Source organism: Nomascus leucogenys, chromosome 1a (genome assembly GCF_006542625.1).
Source record: "Nomascus leucogenys isolate Asia chromosome 1a, Asia_NLE_v1, whole genome shotgun sequence".
Taxonomy (NCBI): Eukaryota; Metazoa; Chordata; class Mammalia; order Primates; family Hylobatidae; genus Nomascus; species Nomascus leucogenys.
The window spans coordinates 32,871,466-32,899,442 of NC_044381.1; the positions used below are offsets into that span (position 1 = coordinate 32,871,466).

The 27,977-nt window shown below is 38.3% G+C and overlaps 1 protein-coding gene across 1 annotated transcript in view; it reads left to right on the top strand.

Moving 5' to 3' along the window:
* Positions 1 to 27,977, top strand: part of GRIN3A (glutamate ionotropic receptor NMDA type subunit 3A) — a 176,580-nt gene that overhangs the window by 106,712 nt on the left and 41,891 nt on the right. The window contains exons 4-6 of the mRNA XM_030826974.1: positions 11,572 to 11,717; positions 15,823 to 15,938; positions 25,266 to 25,417. Of these exons, the coding sequence (XP_030682834.1) occupies positions 11,572 to 11,717; positions 15,823 to 15,938; positions 25,266 to 25,417 (414 nt within the window). The remainder of the gene's footprint in view (positions 1 to 11,571; positions 11,718 to 15,822; positions 15,939 to 25,265; positions 25,418 to 27,977) is intronic.

A 27,977-nucleotide genomic window follows, 5' to 3' on the forward strand; every position in this document is an offset into this window, starting at 1 on the left:
TATAAGTATGCATAACAACTGACTCCAACAACATAGGCTGAAGAGCCTGGAGAAAGTTACCTCATGTCTCTAAGCTTCATTTCACTAATGCATGAACTGGAGTTATTAACAGAGCCTACCTCGTAGGGCATAGGAAGGCTTAAATGGGATGACGAATGTGGAGGGCCAAGCACATAAACCAGCACAATCAATGATAGCTACTAGTATTAACAGATTGTTATGGGCTAGTTAAACTCCTACAGTGGGTTGTTGGCTACATGTACAACTCTTTCAACTAGCCATTTTGCAGATAAGGGAACTGAGTCTAACGCCAAGCAATTAAGGGGATAGCTAGTAATGCCAAAAACTTGTTTACTGTGTACTACAGTAATCCAGGTCGTATACGATAGAACCAGCTCTGCCCAGTTTTGTCATTTACTGTTTCCATAAACTTATAGAAGTTGGTTAGCTATTCTAAGGATTTTAAAAGTTCATACATATAAACCATTCAACAGTGCCTGGCACATGGTGAGCTACATCATGATCATCATCACCATTATGGTTATTAATATCCCATGCTTTGTGTGGAAACACCAATGGTGTTGGCAGCACCAGTGGTGAAATAATTTGTCTTACACGTAGGGGAGAAATGGACTTAACTCCACAAGATTACTCAACATAAAATAGGATTTGAAGGGGATTTTCAATAAGACAATTAGAAGAGCCTCAGTGAACTAAAAAGGATAGACTGCTCCAGATGAATAAAGTGGGAAGACATGGAGGCCAGGGTCATAGAAGAGGCAAAACAAAATGACTTGCATGAAAGAAAGGGAAAGAAAAGAAACAAAGAGATAGAACATTTGCAGCAGAATAGCAATGATTCCTTTGTTGAAATTCTATAATTTGTTGGCTTGTTCTCCGTAGTATCTAAAAGTAGACAGATGCTTCACTTGGAGACCATGATGATAGGCTCTACTGTTTTATTACAATAAATGGGACAGAAAAATACCAAGGTACATCCAGAGGCTCAGGAAATGAGTACTGCAGTGCTATTTCACAGATGTGGCTGAGCAAATATAATTCAGAAAATTATTCCTTCAAAAAGAAAATAAAGACTAGAAACTTACAATTTTATAAATAGTAGATGGGGAAAGTTGAACATAGGATACCAGAGAGGAACAAAAACAATTATTTTTATTAGCCATATTCATGTGGGAAGGGGACAGATTGTATTTAGCCCTGAGTTAGGATTTTTCAAGCTCACTCTTGCATTACTTTTTGTGACCTGGAGCAAGTCCCTTCTTCACACTTATTATGGGCCTAAATCACCTTCTTGCCTAGATCAGGAAGTAGTACAGTATACTGTTTAGATACAAAGGCTCTGGAATTAGATTTAGTTCAGAACTCTCCTTTATGCCTATTTCTTGAGTTATCTGGGACACATTAGTTAAATTCGAGCCTTAGTTTCTCATGTGAAAGTTGGAGATTGTAACAAATATTGCTTATTTAGTATTGTTGGTACGGGTTTAAATCATATAATTCACGTTAAGGTGTTAGCAAAATGTTTGAAATATGGGAAGTACTTAATAAATGGGAAATATTTAATAGATGGAAAATACCTGTATTGTTATCTATAAAACTAAAAGAATGGACTAAAAGATCTCTAACATCTCTTCTGGTTACTCATTGTTTTCTCCAGCCCATGCTCCATATTTTTACAGCCTTCCAACTTTGACATCTCTCTTCTAGCTTATTCCCTAGCTCCCACCTGTAAACAGAGTGGAAAAAAGAAATGTTAAAATGTCCAGTGGTTTGGGAGGCCAAGGCGGGCGGATCACGAGGTCAGGAGATCGAGACCCTCCTGGCTAACATGGTGAAACCTCTTCTCTACTGAAAATACAAAAAAATTAGCCGGGTGTGGTGGCAGGTGCCTGTAGTCCCAGCTACTCGGAGAGGCTGAGGCAGGAGAATGGTGTGAACCCAGGAGGCGGAGCTCGCAGTGAGCCGAGATCGCGCCACTGCACTCTAGCCTGGGCAACAAAGCGAGACTCTGTCTCAAAAAAAAAAAAAAAAAAAAGTCCATTATAGAAGCAGAAATGTGTATGAAGAAAGAAGGAGCAGGTCTCAGTCCTCCTACAGACACCACTAAGATTGCTAGAAGTTAAATACAAATGTTTGAACCCCAAAGGGCACATAAGGAATGTCTTGTTTTAGAAAATTTAGTCGATATATTTAGCTTGTTTTTTTTTACCTTTTATGAATGAATAGGACACAGAAGTCATCAGACTGTTTGTGACTTGTGAATGAAATAATATCCATGGATGCATTTTGTAAACAGCACTGTTCAAATGTTGCTGTTGCTGCTGTTGCTATAACTGTGATAAGCATATTGTTTATAAACCCAAAGATTATGGGCTATTGGTCTTATTTGTATAAACTGGCACTAATTTTTTGGATTAAATTTCATTAGGTTTGAGTAATGCCTACTTATCTACAGCTTCTCTAAGAAGAGAAACCTTTCCTGGAGGCAGTTATATATTAGAGAAAAATTTAAAATAATATACTCGAGATAATATATACTAGAGGTAAGTAAACTAGAGATTAATAGTGCAAGTTCTCAGGTTTCTGGATTCATGTCCTTGATCTGCCACATTCCAGTTTTGTGGCCTTGAGCAAGTTGCTTAACAGCTCCAAGCTTCAGTTCCTCCATCTTTAAAACAGGGAAAACAACTGTATGTACCACAAAGGATGCCGTGAGCATTCAACAAACCAATTAATTTAAGATCCTGGCACAGTGCCTGGAATGAAGGAGGCACCAAATAAAGGTTAGCTATTATCATTATTAAAATAATAGAAGACAGAATATAGAGATAATAAATATCTCCACTTTAATGATATGGCAGATACACAAAGTCTGGACGAAAAGGATGTGGAATGGAGGAAAGTGGCAAAGAAGAAGCTGGAATGAACAAAACTCAGCTAAAGTGAGTGCGGTGGCTCACGCCTGTAATCCCAACACTTTGGGAGGCCGAAGCAGGCAGATAATTTGAGGTTAGGAGTTCGAGACCAGCCTGGCCAACATGGTGAAACCTCTTCTATTCTAAAAACACACACACACAAAAAATAGCTGGGCATGGTAGTGCCTCCCTATAATCCCAGCTACTTGGGAGGCTGGGGCACTATAATCGCTTGAATCCAGGAGACGGAGGTTGCACTGAGCTGAGATCGTGCACTCCAGCCTGGGTGACAGAGTGAGACTCCATCTCAAAAATAAACAAATAAATAAATAAAGTGAGTAGGTGGGCCACTGGCCAATTTTTATAACCTCAGCCTTACGGAGTCTGCTCCAAAAGCCTCTGTCCCTGGGATAGAATCTAAAATCAGTCCAAATGTCATACTGTTGCTTCAGTTTGAAATTTTGTGACCAGTGTCTTCCTATTTCTAGTCCTAAAAAGAAGCAAAGAGTTGCAGTAGTCAAGACCTCCAGTAGGGAGACTGATACTCCAGTGCAGCTAGAAATAAGGTGTGTCATCACACTACAGCATAAATCTGGACAGTGCCAGGAAGCCTGCTGAGATTTATTAAAACTTACCTCTGTTTATTTACCTGCGAAGATGACTCTTTCTAAGTGACCATTAGGATTTTAGAATAGAGAGAAAAATTTGAAATATGGGAGTCAAGAAGCTAGTTAGATTCAAATTGTCTGTATCAGGGGACAGCAAACATTTCCTGTTTGGGCCAGGTGGTAAAGATTTTAGGCTTTGTGGGCCATATGGCTTCTTTTGTACTTACTCACCTCTACTGTTGTAGTGCAAAAACAGCCATAGACAATACATAAATGAATGGGCATGGCTATGTTCCCATAAAACTTGATTGACAAAAACTGGTAGCAGGCCAGACGTGGTGGCTCAAGCCTGTAATCCCAGCACTTTGGGAGGCCGAGGTGGACGGATCACGAGGTCAGGAGATCGAGACCATCCTGGCTAACACAGTGAAACCCCGTCTCTACTAAAAATACAAAAAATTAGCCAGGCATGTTGGCGGGCACCTGTAGTCCCAGCTACTGGGGAGGCTGAGGCAGGAGAATGGCGTGAGCCCGGGAGGCGGAGCTTGCAGTGAGCCGAGATCACGCCACTGCACCCCAGCCTGGGGGACAGAGAAAGACTCCGTCTCAAAAAAAAAAAAAAAAAAAAAAAAAAACTGGTCATAATTTCTGACCTCTAGTCCCTACAAGAGACTTGATGCAATGACTCAAGTTGTCAGAAGAACCTGGGCTAAGGCTCATATAAATCAAACATGATGTCGAAGAATGTTGTTGACTAGAGATTAGCTGATCTAACGTAGAGGGCTTCGGAATGAAGAAGGGAGAGGCAGCAAACTGCTTAAATTTAAATGGAGGAAGCAGCTTCTGTGGAAGAAAATAGGAATAACACGAAAAAGAACTGCAGCATAAGATGTACTTAGTAATTCGCATTAAAAAAAATACAGGGTGGACCTCAGCAACATTCTTTTCAGCATCGTTTTTCTGTATTCTAATATTCAGAGCATGAGTAATAACTAGGGTAAACATATACCTGCTTTCCAGGACAGACCTAGTGTGTCTTTTGTCCTTGTGTGATCATCAATAGTGCCCTCTTTTAGAGAACTGTTCTAGTTTGCACCATAAATTATATGATCACAACTATAATAACCGAAATGATTTTGAAGTTGCAGCACAAATAGGTATATATTAGTTGGGTTTTCACAAGACTTGGAGAATAATACAAGTCTATAAATGCAGAATGTAGTGCTAGATAAGGGTATGTTAAGAACTTCAAGTCAGAGTGGGTTTTAAATCCAACTTAATCACTTTCTAATCATCTTGGACAAGGTGTTTAATCTCCCTGAATCACAGCTCCTCATATGTAATAAATAATAAAAGTAGCAATCTCATTAGATATAAATTTATTAGCATATAATAAATATTATAAAATATTAGCTGTTATTTTATTATTATTATATATTCAGATATAATCAATTGGTTGTGTGGAGACAAAAGTCACCCTTCATTTACAGAAGATATGCCTCAAGAGGAGTAATTTTCTTGTCACTGGAGACAATCAAGCAGACACATAACAGGCACTTCATAGGAATATTATAAGTAAAATCTTGCTACTCAAAGCCTGGTCCATAAACCACGACATCTGCATCAATTAGCAGCTTGTTGGTGCAGAATCTCGAGCTCCCACCTAGACCTACTGAATCGGAATCTACATTTTGAAGAAACCTTAGTCAGTATATTTAACCTTGCTATAAAGCAGCAGTCCCCAACCTTTTTGGCACCAGGGACTGGTTTTGTGGACAATTTTTTCATGGATGGGATGGGGGTAGGTGGTGATGGTTTGGAGATAATCCAAGTATATTACATTTATCATTAGATTCTCGTAAGGAATGTGCAACCTAGATCTCTCACATTTGCATTTCACAATAGGGTTCATGCTCCTATAAGAATCTCATGCCACTGCTGACCTGACAGGAGGCAGAGCTCAGACCATAATGCTCACTTGCCCATGGCTGTGTCACCTGGTTCCACCAGACCACGGACCATTACCTGTCCATGACCCGGGGGTTTGGGACCCCTGCTAATTGTCCACTGATGACTCAGACATTAGTGGATGATTAGACTTACAAAACCCCTTCCATCCCTGAGACCACTTGATACTATAGCATCCACAGGTTATAAGTGGATAAAGTAATGCCGTGGAAGGGAGCTGTGAATTCACTACCTACTATATCCTATTCCATTAGGCAAGTTAGGAATAGCCCTTTCCACCCACCCCCAAAGAAAACAATACAGGTCCAGTGACTACATTTCACTGATGAATTAAGTACTAATCTCAGATGGGTACAGATGTAGCCCTTAAGTGAGTATACTCAGCATTGGGATTATTTTTTAGTCTGCAGCATTACATCTACCTTGGATATAGCAACTTGATTATTTCCTGAGTTCACCTCATTTTGTTTTGAGCCATTTCTCTGCTTTCTGGGAAATGTCTGTTTGATTATTCTCCATGTAGGTACTCTGTGTAGAGTTCAGTATTCCATTAATACTGAACAATTCACATACAAATAGACAGTTTAACCTTAGATATTTCCCCAAGGCCTAAAGAGGTTGATGCAAATATAAACAGAATCAGAAGAGCTGGTGAGGTATTTAGCTGAAACTTTAAAGAAATGCTTCTCTCACTGGGACTTCTTGGTGATGATTGTAATGCAGCTCAAATGCTTAAGCTGTTTGTACACTTTTATCCTTTTTCCTTGATGCAGGCTTTCTGACATCCCTGGCTGTCTGAATTACACACGGGGTAGACTATCCTGGCCCACTCGGTTGCATCAATAGCTTCTTAGATCCCTTTTCTGATTCTGTTATTCTGTGACTGCTGAGTAGCCCATGGTTATTTTTCAATATAATCTCATACACAGAAAGAAAGAAGAATATATCGTTTTGAAAGAATTGAAGTAACAAAGGAAAAAATTAATTTTAAGGAGAAAAAAGACAGCAGGAGGTGTGATAAAAACCATCAAATTTTTAATGTATCTAACCTAAGAGAATTTCATTAATTCTCTTAATAATGATGATAATTCATTATGCCAGTATTTATCAAGCCTATACTATGTGCTGAGCACTGTGTTTGTTGCATAACAATGATAATAATAATAGCAGCTAACATTTGTTGAACACTTACGACCGCACGAATGAGATCACTATGGGCACCATCCTCATGGAAACTTACAATCTAGCAGGGAAGGCAAATTATAAAAATAATTCCAAAGGTCGTCAGTGCTATGTGAAACTGTAGGTATAATGGGAGGGTGTTACAGGTCTAGGGGTCAGTGAAGGCTTTCCTCAGGAAGTGACATTTAAGAGTTAGCTAGACAAAGAAGTAGGGATAAGGAAAAAGTGTCCCAGGCAGACTGAAGACTATATGCAAGAGCTCTGATCAAGCAAAATGTTTGTTTTGGAAATGAGAGAACTGACCAAAGCTTGGAAGGCCAGGAGGAGACCAGGATGACAAGGCTAGGAAAAGGAAGGCAGGAGCCAAACATGCTGAACCTTAGAGGCCATGTGAGGAGTTTGGACTTCATCCCAAGGGCCATGGGGGAGCCACTGATGGGCATTAAGCAAGTAAGGGACATGATCAGATTTGAATTCTAAAATTTCTCTGAGTGGGTCAGAAAGGAAAAAAGGAAATATGTGGATGACAGAAATGATGGTGACTCAAAGAAGAGCATTGGCAGTGTTTGCAAAACATCTCCATGTTAGAATGAGGTCCCTGTCAGGCTAATAAGATGCTTTCTTTCCTGGAGTCTGCTTATTTGCTAATCCTTGAAGGAACTTTCCATTCTCAGACCTCAGAACCTTTGCCTTCACAGAGCCAATAAGGCAGATATGGGAGCTGATGAGCAAATACAACAGAAAGTCATGCAAAGGAAAAACAAAAAGAGACAGTCCTCCAGCAGAATTCTGAGCCTGGGTCTGCTGGTTCCCTCATTCCTTCCATGCTTTGGAAAGGAACGATGTGCTGGTGCATTCAGAAAAGAAAATGAGACCCAGAAAAGCAGGATTTCCCTAAAAGCAGGTAATAGGCCATAAAAGTATTATCACAACATAATGTGAAGAATGTACTTCTGGAAGGAATTCTGTTTCTATATGAGAGAAAGGTATTTTAATTAATGATTCTACAGCCCTTTTACCTTAAAGAGAGGGTTTATTTAGAAAGCTTGAGCTGTAAGCTATACTGTTAGCATAGTTTGTGCTAAGTGAGATGACAAAGCTGTCACCTTCCTCTATGTTCAAAGAACAGTTATCAATTAATTACTCATCAAGTATTTTCTTGAGCAACTACACAATGAAAGGCATTAGAAATACAAGGATAAATTAAAATTAACATTATTCTTGTTTACATGGAGCTTCCAGTTAGTGAAGAAACTGAGAGTCTAGACACTAATCACATGATTACATAATTAAATTTAAAACTGCAACTGTGATAGATTCTACAAAAGATAGGTATATGTACTGTAAGGGCTTACGAGAAAAGAATCTGGCCTACACAATAAGTTAGGGAAGTAATTACTGAACTGAGAGCAGAAGAATGCATATAAGTTAAATGGATAAAGCAGGATAGAAAAATAGACTAGATAAAATGAATTAACTTGACAAACAGATATAGACTACCTGCAAGGTGCCAAAGGTCGTGATAGCTAACTGTATTACACAAACAAATGAAACTTGGTCTGCAAGTTACAGAAAATAGGATGGGCTGAAGCTTGTTAATTCCTAGTTGTGAGAAGTTGGTGTTACTTTAACTATCCATGCCTCAGTGTTTTAATCTGCAAAATAAGAAAATAACATCTACCTTGTAAGATTATTGTGAAAATTTTAAAAGCCCTTAGCTTACTGCCTGGCATACAAGTAGCAAATTTTGTAATGACCAGACAGAGGGAGTCAGTATGATATAGTATCAGAAGCAGTGTTCCACAGTTGTCAAAAGCTGAATGTCTTTGATCAGGCTGAATTCCAATCCCAGGTACAATTACTAGCTCTGTGACATTGGACAAATGACACACTTTCTAATCTTCAGTTTCTTTATGTAAAAAGATGATAGACGTATCTACCTCACATTTCTTGGTAGGATCAAAGGAGATAATGCACAGAAAGGTCAAAGATTGCTTAAATGAATATTTGCCTACATATTTTATATGTACAAGCTACTGTATCAGCACGGATAAATAAGTAGTTATGTTTTTCTATTGTTGTTGTTTTGGGTAGGAGGGTAAAGCTAGACAAGACCAAAGGCTTCACATAGAAAATTTTCACCTAGGTCTTTGCTTACATATTTTATATGTACAAGCTTCTATATCAGTACAGATAAATAAGTAGTTTTTTTATTGTTATTGTTCTGGGTAGGAGGGTGAAGCTACACAAGACAAAAGATTTTACATAGAAAAATTTGACCTAGGTCTTGAAAAATTAATAGATGTTGGACAGACAATGCTGATAAATGTGCCTTGTGAAAGCCATACGACTGCAATTTGCTACTATGAGAACAGCCCCGGGGGTTCAAGGCATGAGGATGATATTTTTAAAAGCCTGGCGAGTTCCTCCTAATAAACATCATCACTTCAGTTGTTGTCATGAGCTAGAATGCAAGATGATGTAGTAGATAATAGCATATGCTTTGAAGTAAGATAGACATGGGTTCTGAGCCAATCCCTGCTACTTACAACTGCATGACCTTATGCCCATTACTTCACTTCTCTGAGCTTCAGTTTACTTATCCCTAAGAGGAAGTAACAACAGTGCCCTGTTCACGAAGCTATTATGAGGATTCAGCACAATAATGTATGTAAAGCTCTAAGTATCATGTTTGGCACATAGTGTTTAATAAATGTTCAATATTGTTATTATTGTTGATGTGGCATTAAGGTTATGCTGGCATAAAACATTAGAATTTGTTCAGCGCGTGGAACAATTACATTAAACTCAGAGTAAGCTATATTACTGACTTAACAGTGGAATACCAAAGAAATACAATGAACAGGTTTTAAGAGTTCCTATATGGCAGTGGTTGCAGGTATTTATCTTTGTCACCCTAGTAACTTTGAGAGCTGTACAGAGTAGGCCTTCAATAAGTGTTGAATAAATGAATGATTTTGCCGATTTTAAAATATTTTTTCTACTTATAAACATGGTGTTTCTGCAGATAATCTGTAAATAAAAAATACATCTGTAAATTCAACACCAATGTGTTTTCTTCCAAGGTGTGTGTGCATGTGCATATGTGTGTGTGTATAATATATATGGGAAATCATAGCATTTAAATAAATGTATACATATTTAATTTTGATCATACCATATGAAAGCTTTTTTCCACTTGTCATATGAGCATTTACCTTGTTTTATGAAACATACTTTACAAACATGATTTATATGTTGCATTACACTCTATAAGAATATGCCATATAATTTAACTATTACCATATTATTACACCCTTACTGTGTGTCAAAACTAATTCATCTTCAAATATATGTTATTTGTCACCATATTCAGTGAGTTCTTAATCATTTTTAGGGTAAACAACTTAAAAATCTGATTATTAAAAAAATACTCTGTATTATCTCCCTCCCAGATGAAAATTACAAACACATTTACAAAAACTATTGCCTACTATTTCAGGAGGTTTATAAACTCCATGAAGCCCATCCATAGATTTCTGTCCCCAGGGATTCACATCAGAACTAATTATATAAAATGTTAATATCAAGCAAAACAAAAATGTGCAAAAACTTGACTATAATTATTATGGAGATGTATAATCTCTAAAATATTGCTGACTACAGTAATGTGGCCCAATCCCAGTTCATTCTTACTTTCTAAATAGTGCTTTAGATTACACATTAATGCTTCTCTACAACTTTCATTGAATAATAATGTTTCGTGTGATATATCTTTATTCTCCTTAGTGACAGAAAGTCTCTGCAGGACTCCCAGTGCACAGTCGTTTCTCTTTTGGCTGAGTCCCCATCCAAATATCATCGTTAATTGTAGTTCCCATAATTCCCATGTGTTGTGGGAGGGACCCAGTGAAGATAATTGAATCATGGGGTGGTTACCCTCATGATTTAGGTTACCTGTTCTAGTGATAGTGAGTGAGTTCTCATGAGATCTGATGATTTTGTAAGGAGCTTCCCCCTTCACTTGGCACTCATTCTCTCTCCTGCTGCCCTGTGAAAAAGTGCCTTCTGCCATGATTTTAAGTTTCCTGAGGCCTCCCCAGCCATGCAGAACTGTGAGTCAATTAAACCTCTTTTCTTTATAAATTATCCAGTCTCAGGTATTTTTTCATAGCAGCGTGAGAACCGACTAACACACGTGGTGAGGTCCTGTATCCTGGAAACCTATGAAATTATTAAGTCTACTCCTGCCACCCCCCGCCTCTGTCGCTCCAAGTTATCTTAAATATCATTCCATTTGAGCAAATACACAGCATGACTCAGCATTGGATAAAACAGTTATTTGAAGGAAGGAGAGCATTTTATAATAACGCTAAAAATAAATTCAATGAACAAAATGTAATATAGCCTAAAGGTGGCTAAACACAAAAGTGATGTAGTCACAGCATTACGGCAGGTTTATTGTAATCTCAGGATACAAGGTTTTAACTTGGTTTTTACGTTATTCTAACCAAGGAGTATCATAATCTTTATTATGAACGTACACTTTGTCTGATATGCAGTTTACAATAATGAGAATAATTCTACATGCCAATCTGCATAGCTTCTAAAGAATTCTAATAGGTTCCAATATAAAGCAAAAAAAATTGTTTTGTATTTTTTGTTTGTCATTTCCATCTGTTTGCTTCTAAAGATAGAACCATTTCTGATGTAAAAAGCATGTAGACATGTCTGCACATTTCTATGTACATGTTTCTGCATGTGGGGGTTAGAAGAGTTCCTAATTATTATTAAGTTTCAAAGAATTATGGAAAAAATGTTAAAAAACACTTCTAAGAATAATTTTTATTTAAGCCATTTCTTTTTCTCCCTCATAGTTACATCATCCCTCCCAAGGATTCCGCTTCGGAACTGTCCGAGAAAGCAGTGCTGAAGATTATGTGAGACAAAGTTTCCCAGAGATGCATGAATATATGAGAAGGTACAATGTCCCAGCCACCCCTGAAGGAGTGGAGTATCTGAAGTGAGTGTCAACCTCTTGGATCCAAAGAAAAATTCTCACTGAAGAGAAGTAATTTAGCTACTGACGTAGTGTATGTTAGTTTCTGAAAATGACAGATGAATATACCCACGTTGTGTTAAGTAATACTTTATACTGTGTGAGATCCCAGGAGACAGTGTGAAATAGTGTGTATTTAATTATGTGACCTAGATTACTTGTGACCTGCATAGTCTCAAGTTGGTAGTAGCTTTGTTCAAAGAGCCAGTGGGGCCATTAGCATAGCAGATGGTGGAGGAAGTAGATGTTGGCTTTACATCACTTGAGAAAACAATGGTGCTGAAGTAGTCAAACACACAGGGAATATGGCCAGAGGATAAAGTGTCCCAAGGCAACCTTTTCCTTCCCAGTGAATATATCTCTAAGCCCATGGAATGCCTCCTCTTGCCATGAGGAAATGGAATTTATCTTAGAGATTTCCTGTAGACAGGAAATAAGATAGAAGACAACGATTCCCATGCCTGCATTCTTCTCATCAGAATTTATGAGAAGCAATCATGAGAAATCACACTGCCATGGCAGATTATCAGAGCCTGTAATTCAATGAAGTTGAATACAAAGGCAGACGGTGCAGTGATGGGTCTGCTCTGTCTAGTCTTTCTGAGAAAAGGGAAAGAATTGTTCCTGAAAAACAGGAAGGCATGAGGGTGAGCAGCCCTCTCCCTCCTGCTTGATGGAATCAAGATAATAACAGACATCCACACCTCCAATTCCTAGAATTGTGCAGCATCAGGAAACTGTTTTCTCCATGGTCAGTGTCAATAATCTCCCCAATGGACAGCAAGACATGCCACCTCAAATTCTTTTTTAAGAAAGAATAGAAATAAATAAATAATTTCATGGAACATAAGGGTTTTGTCTTTCTCAACAACTTTAGAAACAGGCCACTTTAAAAACTTCATGGACTTTTAGCTATAGCTTAGAGAAAAAGCCTTGTTCTCTCATATTTGCAAAATTACATATGATGTATAAGTATTATGAAATGCCACTTTTAATTTTGCAAGAACATCAACACATTACAGTCTCTCTCTGACATGAAGTTTAGAATCCCTTTGCCTCCCAGATCTTCTTGTGTGTTCTCTTCTTCAGGCGAATTTATGGTTGAGAGAAAGAATAAGATGTCAGGGTAGCAATGGCTTCCAGCTCAACAGAAATAGTAGACAAACTAGGCTCTGCTGACAGTATGAAAAGGATGATATGAGCTACTGCTGCAGTCCCCAGCAGTTCCACTCCACTCAGGGCATTCATGTATCTCAGGAGCTTTATCTGAGAAGGCCCACATGCCCAGCACTGGCCCCGCCCTAGCCTGAAGAGAAGCAATCTTCAGGAAAGCAGCCACAGAAGAAGGCTCAAAACAAATCAATTTTCCTTGGTAATACAACTAGCAAGTGGCAGAGTCAAGACTAGGACCACGTCTGTGGAATCCAACTGCTGCTTCAGACTAGTCTAGGAACGATGATGAAAGAGTAGGCCCTTGATGTTTGCAGAATAGTCCATGTTCCAGCGACATCTATGTTCCAGTTGGTATCTGAAAGCTAGTTAGAAATGCAGCAACTCCAGCCTCATCCCAAACTTACTACATCAGAATCTTCATTTTAACAAGCTCCCCAAGCAATTCACTGATTGAGGTGAAATTGGAATCTAGGCAGAGCTTGTAATTAATACCCTCTCACTTCTTCTCTCTGGACCTTAACTCTCCACTTTCGGCCTTGTCATTTCCTGTGCCCTTCCCACAACCACAGTCTTCATGTTACCTCCCTGGCATCCCAGAGCTCTGACCTACAAGGCACAACCCCTAGCATTGCCTGTGCAAGGAAGTTTTCTACATATTGAACCTGTCCTTTCCCTCTCCCATCAAAATTCTCCTGGACTTAATTCTGCTCTCTCAGGGCCCTGCTTTCTCATTAACAGTTTTCCAAAAAAATTAACTCCCATTAAAATGCTTATTCCTTTTATTATGTTAATATGTGACTGGTTTTCTTGTGATGTGTGATATGTATTTTTAAATAATGCTTAAGAAAAGACAGGGCATGATTCTATAAAAGAAATAACCATTGGGGGCCCTGTGAACCACAATAGTGATTCAGCCAATCTAGAAGCTACTTGTACCTGGATCCCACTTGGCCATTTCCTCACCAGTGACTCAGGGTCTCATGGGAGTCTGAGAGCTGACTGCTTTTTGCCTTTTCAGGTAATTGAAATTTATCATAGCTATCTGCACTTTGCAGTCCAAAATCAAGAGTAGTTATTTAAGGAAGGATCCCAGAGACATTAGGCTTTATGAATTACTGGTTTTAAAAAACTGAAATGAACCTCATCTTTTTTATTGTCATATTGCTACCACAAATATTTGTAGAATATTAGCGAGTGATAACTTGTTGCTAGGTAGCTGTCAAGGTACATTATGGTACTGTGGCAATTGAAATTTGATTGGAGAAACAGCTTTCAGCTCAATTTTTATTTTATTGCCAGGATTCCATTAAGATTCCTTATCAAGTCCTAGGAGACAATCCACATCCCCCACCCTTTCTACAGCTTCCCATTACTGTAGAGCTGGGAAGTGCTTCATTTTGGTTAAAGTTAAATGTGGGCCTCATTGTAACTTGAATCCGATACTCCTTGGAAAAGGGGATGCATTTTAAATTGGCTATTTCACTTATTTGAAGAGTAGGATAAGAAAGCAATGGTCATTGATACCAAAAAGGGAAGCTGACTTGCCGACTATGTGTCTATACATGACCCAGACAAAGCCATTCACGTAAAGATGTGTTTCCTGCCCACTGATGAATCTTCTGGGTGTCTAGGGATATCTTTCTCTTTTTGATTTTCTATGAATTCTAGTCATATTCTCCTCTGTTTAGAAGCCACACTGTGTTAAAAATTAGAGCAGCCTCACCACTGGATCTAAGAAAGGAAGGACTGAGTTCAGAAGGGATAGAAAAGAGTTATTCTTTTTGTAAAGCTGTTTGGACAACTCTAAGGGTAGAAAATCCTTTCTTTTTTTCAAATTAATAAATATTTTTATTTTTAAAAAATATCTACACCTACACAATAAAAAGGAACTGAGGTAGTCATTGCATGAGATAGAAAGAAGTGTAATACAGAGTTCTTATTCCCAAGAAACTTATATTTTAACTGGGGAGCTAATATAGTGCACAAAATGGTTGCTTTTCTGGTCTTCACAGAATACATTCCCTCTTTTTGGTCACAGCATCCTGCATTTCTTCATCCCTCTTCTACTCTCACTGATTTATATGTGGTGAACCCCACCCCTGGCTCCAGTTGACACCATCTAGCCAATAAGAATAATAGTCCATTTCCATGGTAACAATATCCAGGGATGGGCTCATGACATAGTCACAATAAAAGCAAATTAGACTAAGAGTTTTTCTGAAACTTTTGCTGATAGAAAATCCTTTCTTAAATGGATGTATGTCTTTCACCTTTCCAAAAAGAATTGGAAGTGGCTGAAAACAAAGAAATTGTTGCATGTATTTTAGACAGTTATTTCCTTTTAAAACTTCTCCTTCCTTGCCCTTTTTGTAGGTGGAAGCTCAGCCTATGCTGAGACTCACCCTTCATTTGAACCCGGTCCCAACACTTACTAGCTGTGTAACTTGGTTTAAGTTACTTCAACCCTCTGAGCCTCAATTTCCTTATCTGTTATATTACAGTCATTCTGAGTGATAAAAGGTATAGAGAACAATGAATGCAATGCCTAACAACAAGAAGTCACTCTGATAGTGCAATAAGAATAAACCTTCTCTATTCACTTCCTATTCAATTCAGAGTGGCTCTGGCTTTACTGATGGAATTTAGAAGTAATTAAAGGAGCTGGTAGATAAACCCATTGGAAAGATGTCGTGCTCTCGTATAAGAGTGCCTGTCTCCCCTGGTCTGTAGTCTAGAGGTCAGTGAGAAGCCAAGACAGTTAAGTCAGCACCTAGGTAGCTTGTGCGGCCCTTAGTGTCCAGGTTTCTGTCCCCTAAACAAAAGCCGGCTGTCAGCCTTCATGCTTCCTTCCCATTAATGAATCATTTTCAGTTTTCTCCTCTGGTCTTAAATATAGGAATGATCCAGAGAAACTAGACGCCTTCATCATGGACAAAGCCCTTCTGGATTATGAAGTGTCAATAGATGCTGACTGCAAACTTCTCACTGTGGGGAAGCCATTTGCCATAGAAGGTATTAATCAGTCACTCTTTATTCACTTTTACTCGGGATGTGCTCAGTTTGCCAACCTAGAAAGTCACAAATGCCAAAGTCAGAAGCAAAGAGCTATTCATCTTCCCTTGTTTTCATTTTCAACTCATAAGCACTTAGCTATTAAGTTGCTGAAGTTAGGAATTTATTTTTCACCTATTCAACAAATATTTATTTACCCAATTGTTAGGGGGAAAAAATCATTGTTACCCACATGATGTTGCTTCAGATAGCTGGGAGTGGTGGCACAGTGTAATAAATTTTAATTTAATCTGTACTGTGTGTGTGTGTGTGTGTGTGTGTGTGTGTGTGTGTGTGTGTGTGTGTTTAGTGGCGGGGTGTTGCTATGTGCTATGTTGCCCAAGCTTGTCTCCAACTCCTGGCCTCAAGTGATCCTCCTGCCTCGGCCTTCCAAAATTCAGGGAAATCTGTATTTTCTAGCAGCCAAATACTCTAGCAAATCTGACAGAAAAACTGGAATGATTACATTTTACAACTGGGAGGGCACCAATATTGATCTAATCCAATCTACTCATTTGATAAACAAGAAAGCCCAGGGACATTACATAACATTTTCATAATTGTACAATTAGATGATAATGCTGGGACTGAAATCTAAAGCTCGTGGTTGTTAAATAAGTATTTTTCCACTAGTTGGAAAATAAGTAGAAAAAAAACTCATTCTATAGTTTAATGCCCCTTAAGGTCCCAAACAAAACCTTGGGATCTTTGTTTGGGATCTCAGGTCTTTTTCTCTACTGGCAGCAAATTTTTCCTTCTAATGTGATCACCCAATCAATCAAACTTCAGAACCAAAGAAAGATTGCTTTGTTAGGAGCTCCTTTCATTCTGAATGACGGTTGATATATGGAGCTGATAGTTTGAACCAGCAAATTTCACTTCTCCCAATTCCCAGCTTCCCTTCCCCGATAGTACATGTGGCTCTCAAGACAGCCATGCTCACTTGTCAGAGAAACACTTTAGCTTAAAACAATCCCAAGGGGGTGCCCAACTGCTATTTCCAGAAATCTATACTTTCCTGTATGTTAACTAGGATATCAAGACTATTCTGATTTCAATTTCCCAACCACAGTTGGTCTCTGTCTCCTCTAAATGTATCAGTAGATTTTTTACCTCTGTCTTCCTTTTCATGATAAATGAGAAGGTTACGGCTGACTATTTCTCCACATCTTCTCCTAGCAGAAATCAGTTCCCTCTCCAGGCAAAGTCACCCCCACCTGAAGCAGGGATGGAACTCAGAAAGAGAGGCAATTAGCAGTAGTGGTCTTCTATTAAGACTACCGTCTAAGATAGCAAAGGGAGAAAAAGAAAAAGCTAGAAAAATAAACAACATTATTCAGTATATAATCCCATTTTTATGTAACAATGAAAATTTTCTCCTTTTTGTGGCATCTGGGGATGTTACATTTTATTTCTGTCCTAGATGCAGTGGGTAACTGAGATCCCTTCTGCCATTAGGAGCTACTAACAATGAATCATGGGTAGAGAACATAAGAATGAGGGGCTCCATTTTCCACCTTTATCTTCAGGGGACAACTCTATCTTGTCAAAAGACAGTGGTAAGATGGCTTGTTTGCCTCCAATGGACCCTAGTGCCAGATGCCACCCAGATGCCACGCAATTAACTCCCCACTGGTTTCCTGTTTACATTTCCATCTGTGTTCCTGAGACTTAGTGTCTTGCACTTCCCATCATCTCTAGACATCACATTGTTTTCAAAGGAGATGGGCACAAAATGGTGCATGGAAAAGCCCTCCCTGCAAGAGAGTAGAAATACTGCAGGTTTTAATTGAGAGAATATTGTTATCATTGTGAGGTTATTCTCAAAATGGATAGGGTACACATCAGAAAATTTAATTCAATTCTGCTTCTGACAATAAGTTCATACCCCAAAAACATAACTCAGTAAAATACAAAAGGATACGTATAAATTACACAAAATAATGTGGTAGAAATACTAGTCAAAGTCTTGATTGCTTTTCTTAAAAATATGAATTTCATAAGTTCTTTTTTTTTTTTTTTTTTTTTTTTTTTTGAGACTGAGTCTCACTCTATCGTCCAGGCTGGAGTACAGTGGCGTGATCTCAGCTCACTGCAACCTCTGCCTCCCAGGTTCAAGCGATTCTCGTGCCTCAGCCTCCAGGGTAGCTTGGACTACAAGTGCCCACCACCACGCCTGGCTAATTTTTGTAGTTTTAGTAGAGACAGGGTTTCACCATGTTGTCCAGGCTGGTCTCAAACTCCTGGCCTCAAGTGATCCTCCTGCCTTGGCCTCCCAAAATGCTGGGATTACAGGCATGAGCCACCTACAGTCTAAATAATAAAGCTCACATTTTAATAAGTTCGAGAAACTTTAATGTTATTAGAGGATAGCATATATTTTTAACAATTTAATTGAGAGAAATAATTTCATGAATTTTTAAGAAAATATTTCTCTCAATTAAATTGTTAAAAATATGCACCATCCTTTGACAACATTTAAGTTTCTTGAACTTATTAAAATGTGAGCTTGGTTATTAAGTTAGACTGTATAGGTATAAAAAAATCATCAAAGCGGTTTATGAGCAATACTTGGTCATTTAGGTTACAGGAATGTTTTATATGCCTACCCATATCCTTTCACAGGGCCTAGTACAATGCTAGGCATATAACATGAATGTAATAAGTGATGTATTACCTATTAAATAACTAATTAGGTTTGAAATAAGTACCTAATTGACTCACTTAGGTAGTTAATAGATTGTACTTATACTTTCCCAAATGTTTAAATGTACTTAGGAGAGAAAACAGAATGCAATGATTCCTTCATGCTGAATGTAATGTCACTGTATATAGTAGTAACACACTCAGTACATATGTGTGACACTCAGTGTAACTACTGCTGTGGTCTGAATGTTTGTGCCTCCCCAGAGTTCATATGTTGAAACCTAATCCCCAAGGTGATGACATTATGTCATGAAGTTTCCACCCTAATAAAATTCAATTAGTGCCCCTGTGAAATAGGCTCAATGAAGCTCATTCACCCTTTTCAGCATGTGAGGACCTAGCTACACGGCACCATCTATGAACCAGAAAGCAGGCCCTCACCAGACACCAAAACTACCAGTGCTCTGATCTTGGACTTTCCAGCCTCCAGAACTATAAGAAACAAATTTCTTTTGTTTTTAAGTCACCCAGTCTATGATATTTTGTTATAGAAGCCTGAGCAGACTAAGATAACTATTAACTATCTCTCCAAACTTCACCATTCTGCATTTATTTTGACTTAAAAGGGAAAAGTAAGGCAAATAAGAAACAGTGGCTCTACAATGAATTTGAAACCCTTTCATGAGTACTCATTGGTACAGAGTATATAGCAAAGCAAACCAAAACAATTGAAGATTCGAAAGCATGTGGAAAGCCTTTGGTCGAATTAAATACCATAAACCAGGGGCACAGATACATATTGTGTGCAGAGGAGAAAAAAAAAAGTGTTGAGATAAGTGAATACATGTCTCCAATTTGTGCATTGGAGTTAGCTGACAATAAAGCTCAAACAAGGAGAAAGAGTAATGTAACTGCACAATAATGATGTGTGACCTTTGTGCCAAAGACCTTTGCCTGCTTTTGAGTTTGTTCTTTTACTTGCTTTCCAATAATTATTTAATACAGTGCTTGGAACACTAGCTCTAGAGTCTGAGTGCTTGGGTTAGGATAAAATTGCTGTTATTAACTGGCAAGTTATCTAATCTACTCTTCAGGTTCCTCACCTGCATAATGGGAAGATGAATAGGAAATTTATGATAGAATTGTTGTGAGGATTAAGTAATACATATAAAGCATGCACTGTAGGAACTTGTTTGGCACATAAGAAGTGCTCAACAAATTATTATTATATAGTATATCGATTAATACATTGAGACCAATTAGCTGTAAAATTCTTCCAGGATAGTCTTCATAAGTCTCAACTTTTCCCACACATTTCTCTCCCCACTTTGATGTGCTGAGGCTAAGGGAAACCCATTTTATAGTACCTTTATAGTTGGGACCATTACAGTATGTTCTCAACCATTGTCCCAGAGTAGCTAAATATGGTATTCCAAGGACAGACTGCAAAATTGAATAAATCTTTCTCCCTGAAGCCTTTTTAACCCTATCTGACATACTATTTTCAAAACATCTCTTTTCCAACCACATTTCGGAAGATTCTTTAGTCTATGATTTTCTAACTATATATTTGCTAGCCAAAATATATTTCCACCATTCTCAGCTGAATAAAGCTGATTTATCCATGGTGAAGAGATCAGGATTCTATTCTGAAAATTGTTCTCTTGGGCTATTAAGCTGTATCCAATTTCCAGGATGCCTGACGCCTTCATCTTTAGGGTTGAAGGATTCCATTTTGCTTCATTCATCAACCACAAAATAGTCAACCCTGTCTTTATTGCAAAGCCACGTTTCTAATAATAATGAAAGCAACTCAGGCTGCCAAGTTGAGTCAGCAATTTAAAAACGAGAATTCTTTGACCAATGAACACAAGCAAATTTGAAAAGCAACTATAAATGGGGACAGAAATAAAACCCTCAAGGTTTTATTATTTTATGTTTTTGAATAAAATGGATTTTTATCTCTTTTAACAAATAACTCTTCTCATCATCACATAATTTATTTTCCTATTTTTCCCATCATTCCATATGTATAGTTTGTTTTCATTAGCTAAGAATGATTATTATTGCTAGAAATCATTAAAATATCAATATTCAATACATGTATTAAAATAGAAATTTTAAAGGGATAGTAATCTGTTTTTAGCAACTGATTGCTAATTAACCTAGACATGACTGAGTGGAGTGATTTAATATTTATTATTTCTTGTGTAACAATTTTTATAAATGTCTCTGAAACTTCAACATAGCTTTTTCATTAGGGAATCTTAACACTTTTGTTGTAGTGCCAAAGTTCTATTCTTAGAATATGTAGATTTAAGTCTGAAATTAAGAATTTAAAACTTTCTTATCATATACTTTTGTCTTATCTACCAAAAATATCGTGATCAAGAACCAATTCAAGATGCCATCTTTCATCCTCTCCTCTGGTGCCAATCTCTTGTTCCTCTGAATTTTCACAGAGCTTCGCCTGTCCTCATTGTGTGCTAGGCATTGTATTTTACCTTTTTTTGAATTTATGCCTCACTCATCTTTTTTTACCAAGAAAAGTCAAGTAACTTTCTACCAATTTGTGTAGTTTTTTTTTTTTTAATGTATAGCTCATTTCACTCGTGCCACCATAAGCTTCTTGTGGAGAGACTCTGTGTCTGCTTTAACTTGGTAACCTCCATAGCGTACGAAGGAGTGCCTGACACAGAATAAGCACTCAAAACATGTTTATGGAATTAATCAATAGATGAATAGGTGAGCAATGAGTGCTTATCAAATGAAAAACAATTCTGCCATGATTACATTAATGTGGGTTGGAATGATTAGCTTTAAGAGGGTTTTAGGAGAAACAATTAGTGAGTGTCCTTGCTAGTGAATTTTCTCATATATATAATCATATACAAGTTAGAGCTGTTCTCACACTATTTCTACATAACTCATTGAAAAGTTTATTAAGTAAAATCTGCCTGTGAATAATGTATATTTATGTTTACTAGAAACAAACCAACAGTTCAGATTATTGTGTTTTTTAAATGAATTACCTGGTTTAAGGCATTACATCGATGTGAATATAGTGTTGAGGCCTGCATTAAAGGGAAAGAAATAAGTAGTTCCTTGACATGGTCACATGTTGTAATGGACATGGTGGGAAGAGCATTGGTTTTAGAATCAAACGGACCTATTTTAAAATGCTAGCTTTGCCAACTACTAGCTGTGTGACCTTGGTAGTTTATTCATTCAATCTTTTTTTTTTTTTTTTGAGACGGAGTCCAGGCTGGAATGCAGTGGCGCAATCTCAGCTCACTGCAAGCTCCACCTCCCAGGTTCACGTCATTCTTCTGCCTTAGCCTCCCGAGTAGCTGGGACTACAGGTGCCTGCCACCATGCCCAGCTAATTTTTTGTATTTTTAGTAGAGATGGGGTTTCACTGTGTTAGCCAGGATGGTCTCGATCTCCTGACCTCGTGATCCACCTGCCTCAGCCTCCCAAATTGTTGGGATTACAGGCATGAGCCACTGAGACCGGCCTATTTATTCAATCTTTAAGTCTCCAAGTAATACACATTCTGGTGTGGGTTCATGTAGGGATACATGTGGAATAGTGCTTGGCACACAGTAGAGCCCAGTATGTCCTAGTACTTATTATTAGAATGAAGGATGATTTAACCGAGCTGTGTGCCACAGTCGGTTGTTGTTGTTGTTGTTGTTGTTGTTGTTGAAAACTATTGACCCAGGGAGGAAAAACACACTGATATTCGGCAAACCTGGCTAATTATCCTAACCATCAACCCACTCCTACCAGATAGTAGCAAGTCCTCCTACACTCTGTTCTTATATGGCCCAGTTCTCCCTTATGGTGCCTATCTCAATTGTAATGAAATAATAATTATGCTGTGTCTTGTTTAATATCTGTCTCCCCTGTAGAGTGTACATTCCATCACAGCAGAGACCATATCCACCTTGGTCACTGCTAAGTCCTGACCACTTAACATGGTGCCTATTTACTCAGGGAAAATGTGTTGCATGAATGAATGAGTGAATGAATAAATGAATGTGTGAGTGAGTCAGTGAATCAGTGAATATTATGATATGCTTGTGCCTAGTATTGTGCCTGATGGGCAAATAAGTCCTGAATAAATGTTTGTGCAGTTGAATTGGCAACAGCATTCATTATGTTTCTAAAGAAAACTGATTACTTCCTTCTAATAAATTACCCATTATATTTAAAAATGTTATTTAATAATAACATCAGCAGAATCAAAAGCTACCCATCCGAACTCTTTTGTTTTCAGTCCTGCCTTTCAAACCAAAACTACTAGGCATAAAACAGGCACTCAAAATAGCTCTTTGAACGGAAAATTCTAATCATGCTTTTGACATTGTCATCATTTTCTTGACTCCCTATTGCTAAGGAACAAATAATGTTATTAGAAAAAAATACAATCCATTAAAACTCAGTTTTTTATGCGTTATTTCATCTCTTTTATTGGTTATACACACAGCTCAATTTTTTTTTTTTTAAAGAAAAAGATTGTGTATCTGCATTAAAAAAAGGAACAAAAGGGTCGGGCGCAGTGGCTCACGCCTGTGATCTTGGCACTTTGGGAGGCCGAGGCGGGCGGATCACAAGCTCAGGAGATCGAGACCAACCTGGCTAACATGGTGAAACCCTGTCTCTACTAAAAATACAAAAAATTAGCCAGGCGTGGTGGCCGGTGCCTGTAGTCCCAGCTACTTGGGACGCTGAGGCAGGAGAATGGCGTGAACCCTGGAGGCTGAGCCAAGATTGAGACTGTCTCAAAAACAAAAAAGGAACAAAAATTAGTGTTCTTGAAATTGAATTGTAAAATAGAATAATTACAGGAGGTATTTGTTTCCACTTTGGATGCTAGACAATCTTTTAGTCTTTATCCACGAAAAAGGAACTATATTTTTAATCTCTCTTCCTCAATCATGTTGAAGGCAAAAAAAAAGTCTTTGGGGTTTTTTTTTTTTTTTTTACCGTTCTGTCCAATAACTGAAACAAAATGTAGCTAATTAGCTTCTTTGACATGGCTTATCAAAGAGATTAACAGTATAGTAACATTTTGGAAAGCAAGTAAAGCCACACAGTGTGAGAATACAGAGTCTAAGCTGACTAATAAAACTCTGACAACAAATTAACTCCATCTTTATGTTCCTCCCTCATTCCTTCCCCTTCCTCCCTTGCCCTACATTACCACCACCCTTTCATTTATCATATCCTTGGTTTTGTTAAAAAAAAAAATAAGTATTATCACAGGCTGGGCATGTGGCTCATACCTGTAATCCCATCACTTTGAGAGGCTGAGGTGAGTGGACTGGTTGAGTCCAGGAGTTCAAGACCAGCCTGGGCAACACAGTGAGACCCTATCTCAACAAAAAATACAAAAATTAGCCAGGGTGGTGGTGTGTGCCTGGGTTCCAGCTACTTGGGGGGCTGAGCCGGGAGGATCACTTGAGCCCAGGAGGTCAAGGCTGCAGTGAGCCATGATGGCACCACTGCACTCCAGCCTGGGCAACAGAGCAAGACCCTGTCTCAAAAAGAAAAAAAAGTATTATCACATATATATGCATATATATGTATTCCTAAAACTTATATTGTTTGGTTTTGAATGTTTTAATATTTACACAATGAATTCATGCTGCAAGTAATCTTCTGGAACTGACCTTTTTCACTCAATGGCATATTACTAAGGTCATCCATATTGTTGCCTCTAGTTCTAGTTCATATAGTTTTGATTATGTAATATTCCATCTATGCAAATAGTCCACAGTTTCATTACTCATTCTCTTGTCAAAGAAAATTGGTTGTTTCCAATTTGTGCTATTATGAATAGTTCCTCTAAGAACATTTTTGTACGTATCTCCTGGTATGCTTGTGCGGAGATCTTTGGGAATGGACTCAGGAGCAGAATTGCTGGTCTTAAAATATGTAAATGTTCAACCATACAAAATAATACCAAACTGCTTTCCAAAACTATTGTATCAATTTTCAGTTTGCATTACAGCAAGCAATATATAAATAATCTTATTGATCCTCATCTTCTCTAATACTTGGTATTACTTCTTATTTATTTTTGGACAATTTAAGTTGATTTTTATAAGTTCCCGTTGATGTTTTAGTTCTCATACTGTATTGTTTATTCACATGGTCTTATTACATTATTCAAAAATTAAAAACAAATTTAAAAAAGTAAGAGAGGGTCATGCTTTAACGCCGATAAGAGAATGTCATCAACCACAGACTAAGATTAATCCAATTTTGTGTATTTAAGGTTCAGAAGAGGGGTTCTGGAAGAGGTAGATAGGAAATCCTAGCCCTGATAAAGACCTCAAAGATTACCTCTAAGGAATCTCTTAATGGGAAAGGCAGAAGATCTTAAAATTTTTCACTAATACACTGTGCACAGCCCATTCCTCTCCTTTTCCGATTCAATTCATCTACCCAGAGATGTAGCTGATTTAAGGGTAATCATGACGAGGAATGTCTCTGAGTGCTTTGAAAGAAAGTTGATGAAAACTCATCAGCCCTTTTTTTAGGTCTGAATGCAGTATCACACAAGTATGTACTGTGGTGGCAATCTCTCAGGAAGGGTGTAAAAAACTCATCTAAGATTGTATTTTCTCCTAGGATACGGCATTGGCCTCCCACCTAACTCTCCATTGACCTCCAACATATCCGAGCTGATCAGTCAATACAAGTCACATGGGTTTATGGATGTGCTCCATGACAAGTGGTACAAGGTGGTTCCCTGTGGCAAGAGAAGTTTTGCTGTCACGGAGGTATGGAAAGATGGCTGAAAATGGTGACACATTGTATAGCTGTACCTCAGAGAACATAAGGAAATGCTATTACTTGTGCCTCATCATCTAGGTTATTGCGTTTACTAGACTCTTACCTAATATTTGGATTATTTTTTACTTTGCCCAAAAAGTGTCCATTCCTATAGGAATTTACAGGGAGGTGGGTTTGTCTTAGATTTAAATGCGATGCTATTTTGATGAGCAAATATCTAAATTTCTACTATTCCCCCATAACCTCTATCCACAAGTACAGAAGAAATGCTGTTCTGAATTACAGCAATAGTATCTGAGATTGACATGAACAGTGTTTGATTTAATCGTTAATTGATAGACATGATGTGTACTTCAAAATATCCTGCAAAATCTAATCAAAACATTGCTAACTTACCAATGGTTCCCACCTAAAGATAAAGCCTTCGTGGATGTAGAAAAATAGACATACCTTAGCGAGTACTTCTTAGATTACAGAGTCATAGATTTTTAAAACTGAAAACAATCAATTCCCTTCTTTTATAGTTAGGAAAAGAATACCTAGAGATAATCAGTGGTTTCCCCAAGGCACACAAATAATCAGAATCTCTTTCTATTGCAGTACTCTGACTTTACAATGTAATTAGAAAGAAACCTATAAAATAAGGCAGAAATTGGATGATTAAAATTGGAGACTGGAAGGTATAACCAGAGTCACAGGCTCAGATATTTAAAAGAGGAGCCAAATATACCTGAACAAGGTCAGCCTGACAATTAAAAAAAAAAAACCACCTAAAGTGAATAATAATGGTTTCAAGTAGTCTCTATTTGCCAAGAACTCCCAAATTTGTATTTCAACACAGACCCTTCTTCTGAGCTCCAGACCATATATCCACCTTCCTATTTGACATCTCCACTTGAATATCCTCCAGCATCTCAAATTTAACTTGTCAAAAGCTGAACCTTGATCTTCCCTCCTAAATCTATTTTTCTTCCTGTGCCTCACATCTTGGTAATGGCTCCTCTGGCCATCTAGTCACTCATTCTGGAAACTGGCAAGGATCCTTAATGCTTCCCACATCTCATCTTCCACATTCATCAACAAGCCATGTCTTTTCCTTCTATAAAATATGCCTCGAATATGCCCATTTATTGTCATCTCCACTGTTGTCACTCGAGTCCAAGCCATCATTCTTCACCTGGACCACTATAAAAGTCTCCTAGCTAGCTCTCTGCTTTCACTCCTGCCTCCTCAAATTTGTTGTCCACATGGCAGATCATTCTTCTGCTTAGAAGCCTGCAGTGGCCTCCCATGTTAATGGGACAAAAATCTGAAATGTTGGCATGGCCCACAATGCCCTGTGGGACCTGGCCCTGCCCACCTCCCAGCCACTTTCCTCCTGGCTTCCCTGCACAGGCTGTTGCCTCCTCTTCCTCAAATACTCCATCCTCTGACACTTGCTCAGCTGAATCCTTTATATTATTAACTCCCAGCTGAAATCTCCCTTCTTCAGACTCTGATAATCCCAGACCAATATGAATCATATCTCCCTTTATAATCTCATTTATCTCACATTATTTCATAGCAGTTGTCATAATTTATAAATCATACTCTTTCAAAAAATATACTTGAGTTTTTGTTTTAGTGTGTCCCTTCATTAAACTGTAAGAGCTTGGTGAGGGACAAAGATTTTGTTTACAATTGTATTCTCAGTGTCTCATATATAGCAGCACTCAGTAAGTGATTGTGGAATAAAGAATTAGAGAAATTGAACAGCATACCTGAGAAAACATTGGGGAGCAGAAGGCAAAAGCATACATCGGGAGTGAAATTGGTAGTGTACTGGGACAAATAGTGTCCCCCCAAAATTAATGTCTACCTAGAACTTCAGAATGTGACCTTATTTGGAAATAGGGTCTTTGAAAATGTATTTAATGAAGTTAAAATGAGGCCATACCGTAGTCAAGTGAGCCCTAAATTCAATTATGGGTATCCTTGTAAGGAGACCCTGTGGAGAGACACACAGGGAAAAAGTCCACATGACAACAAAGGGAGAGACTGAAGCATGCAGCTACAAGCCAAGGACATGCTAAAGATTGCCAGCAATCCTCAGAAGCTAGGAGAGAAGCACAAAACACGTTGTCCCTCAGAGCCTCCAGAGGGAACTAACCCTGCTGACACCTTGATTTCAGACTTTTGGCCTCCTAAGCTGTGAGGTAATAAATTTCTGGTTTTTTTGTTTGGTTGGTTGGTTTTTTTTTTTTGAGACAGAGTCTCACGCTGTAACCCAGGCTGGAGTGCAATGGCATGATCTCGGCTCACTGCAAGCTCCGCCTCCCAGGTTCACGCCATTCTCCTGCCTCAGCCTCCTGAGTAGCTGGGACTACAGGTGCCCACCACCACACCTGGCTAATTTTTTTGTATTTTTAGTAGAGACGGGGTTTCACCGTGTTAGCCAGGATGATCTCGATCTCCTGAGCTTGTGATCCACCCGCCTCGGCCTCCCAAAGTGCTGGGATTACAGGCATGAGCCACCACGCCTGGCTAAATTTCTGTTGTTCTAAGCCA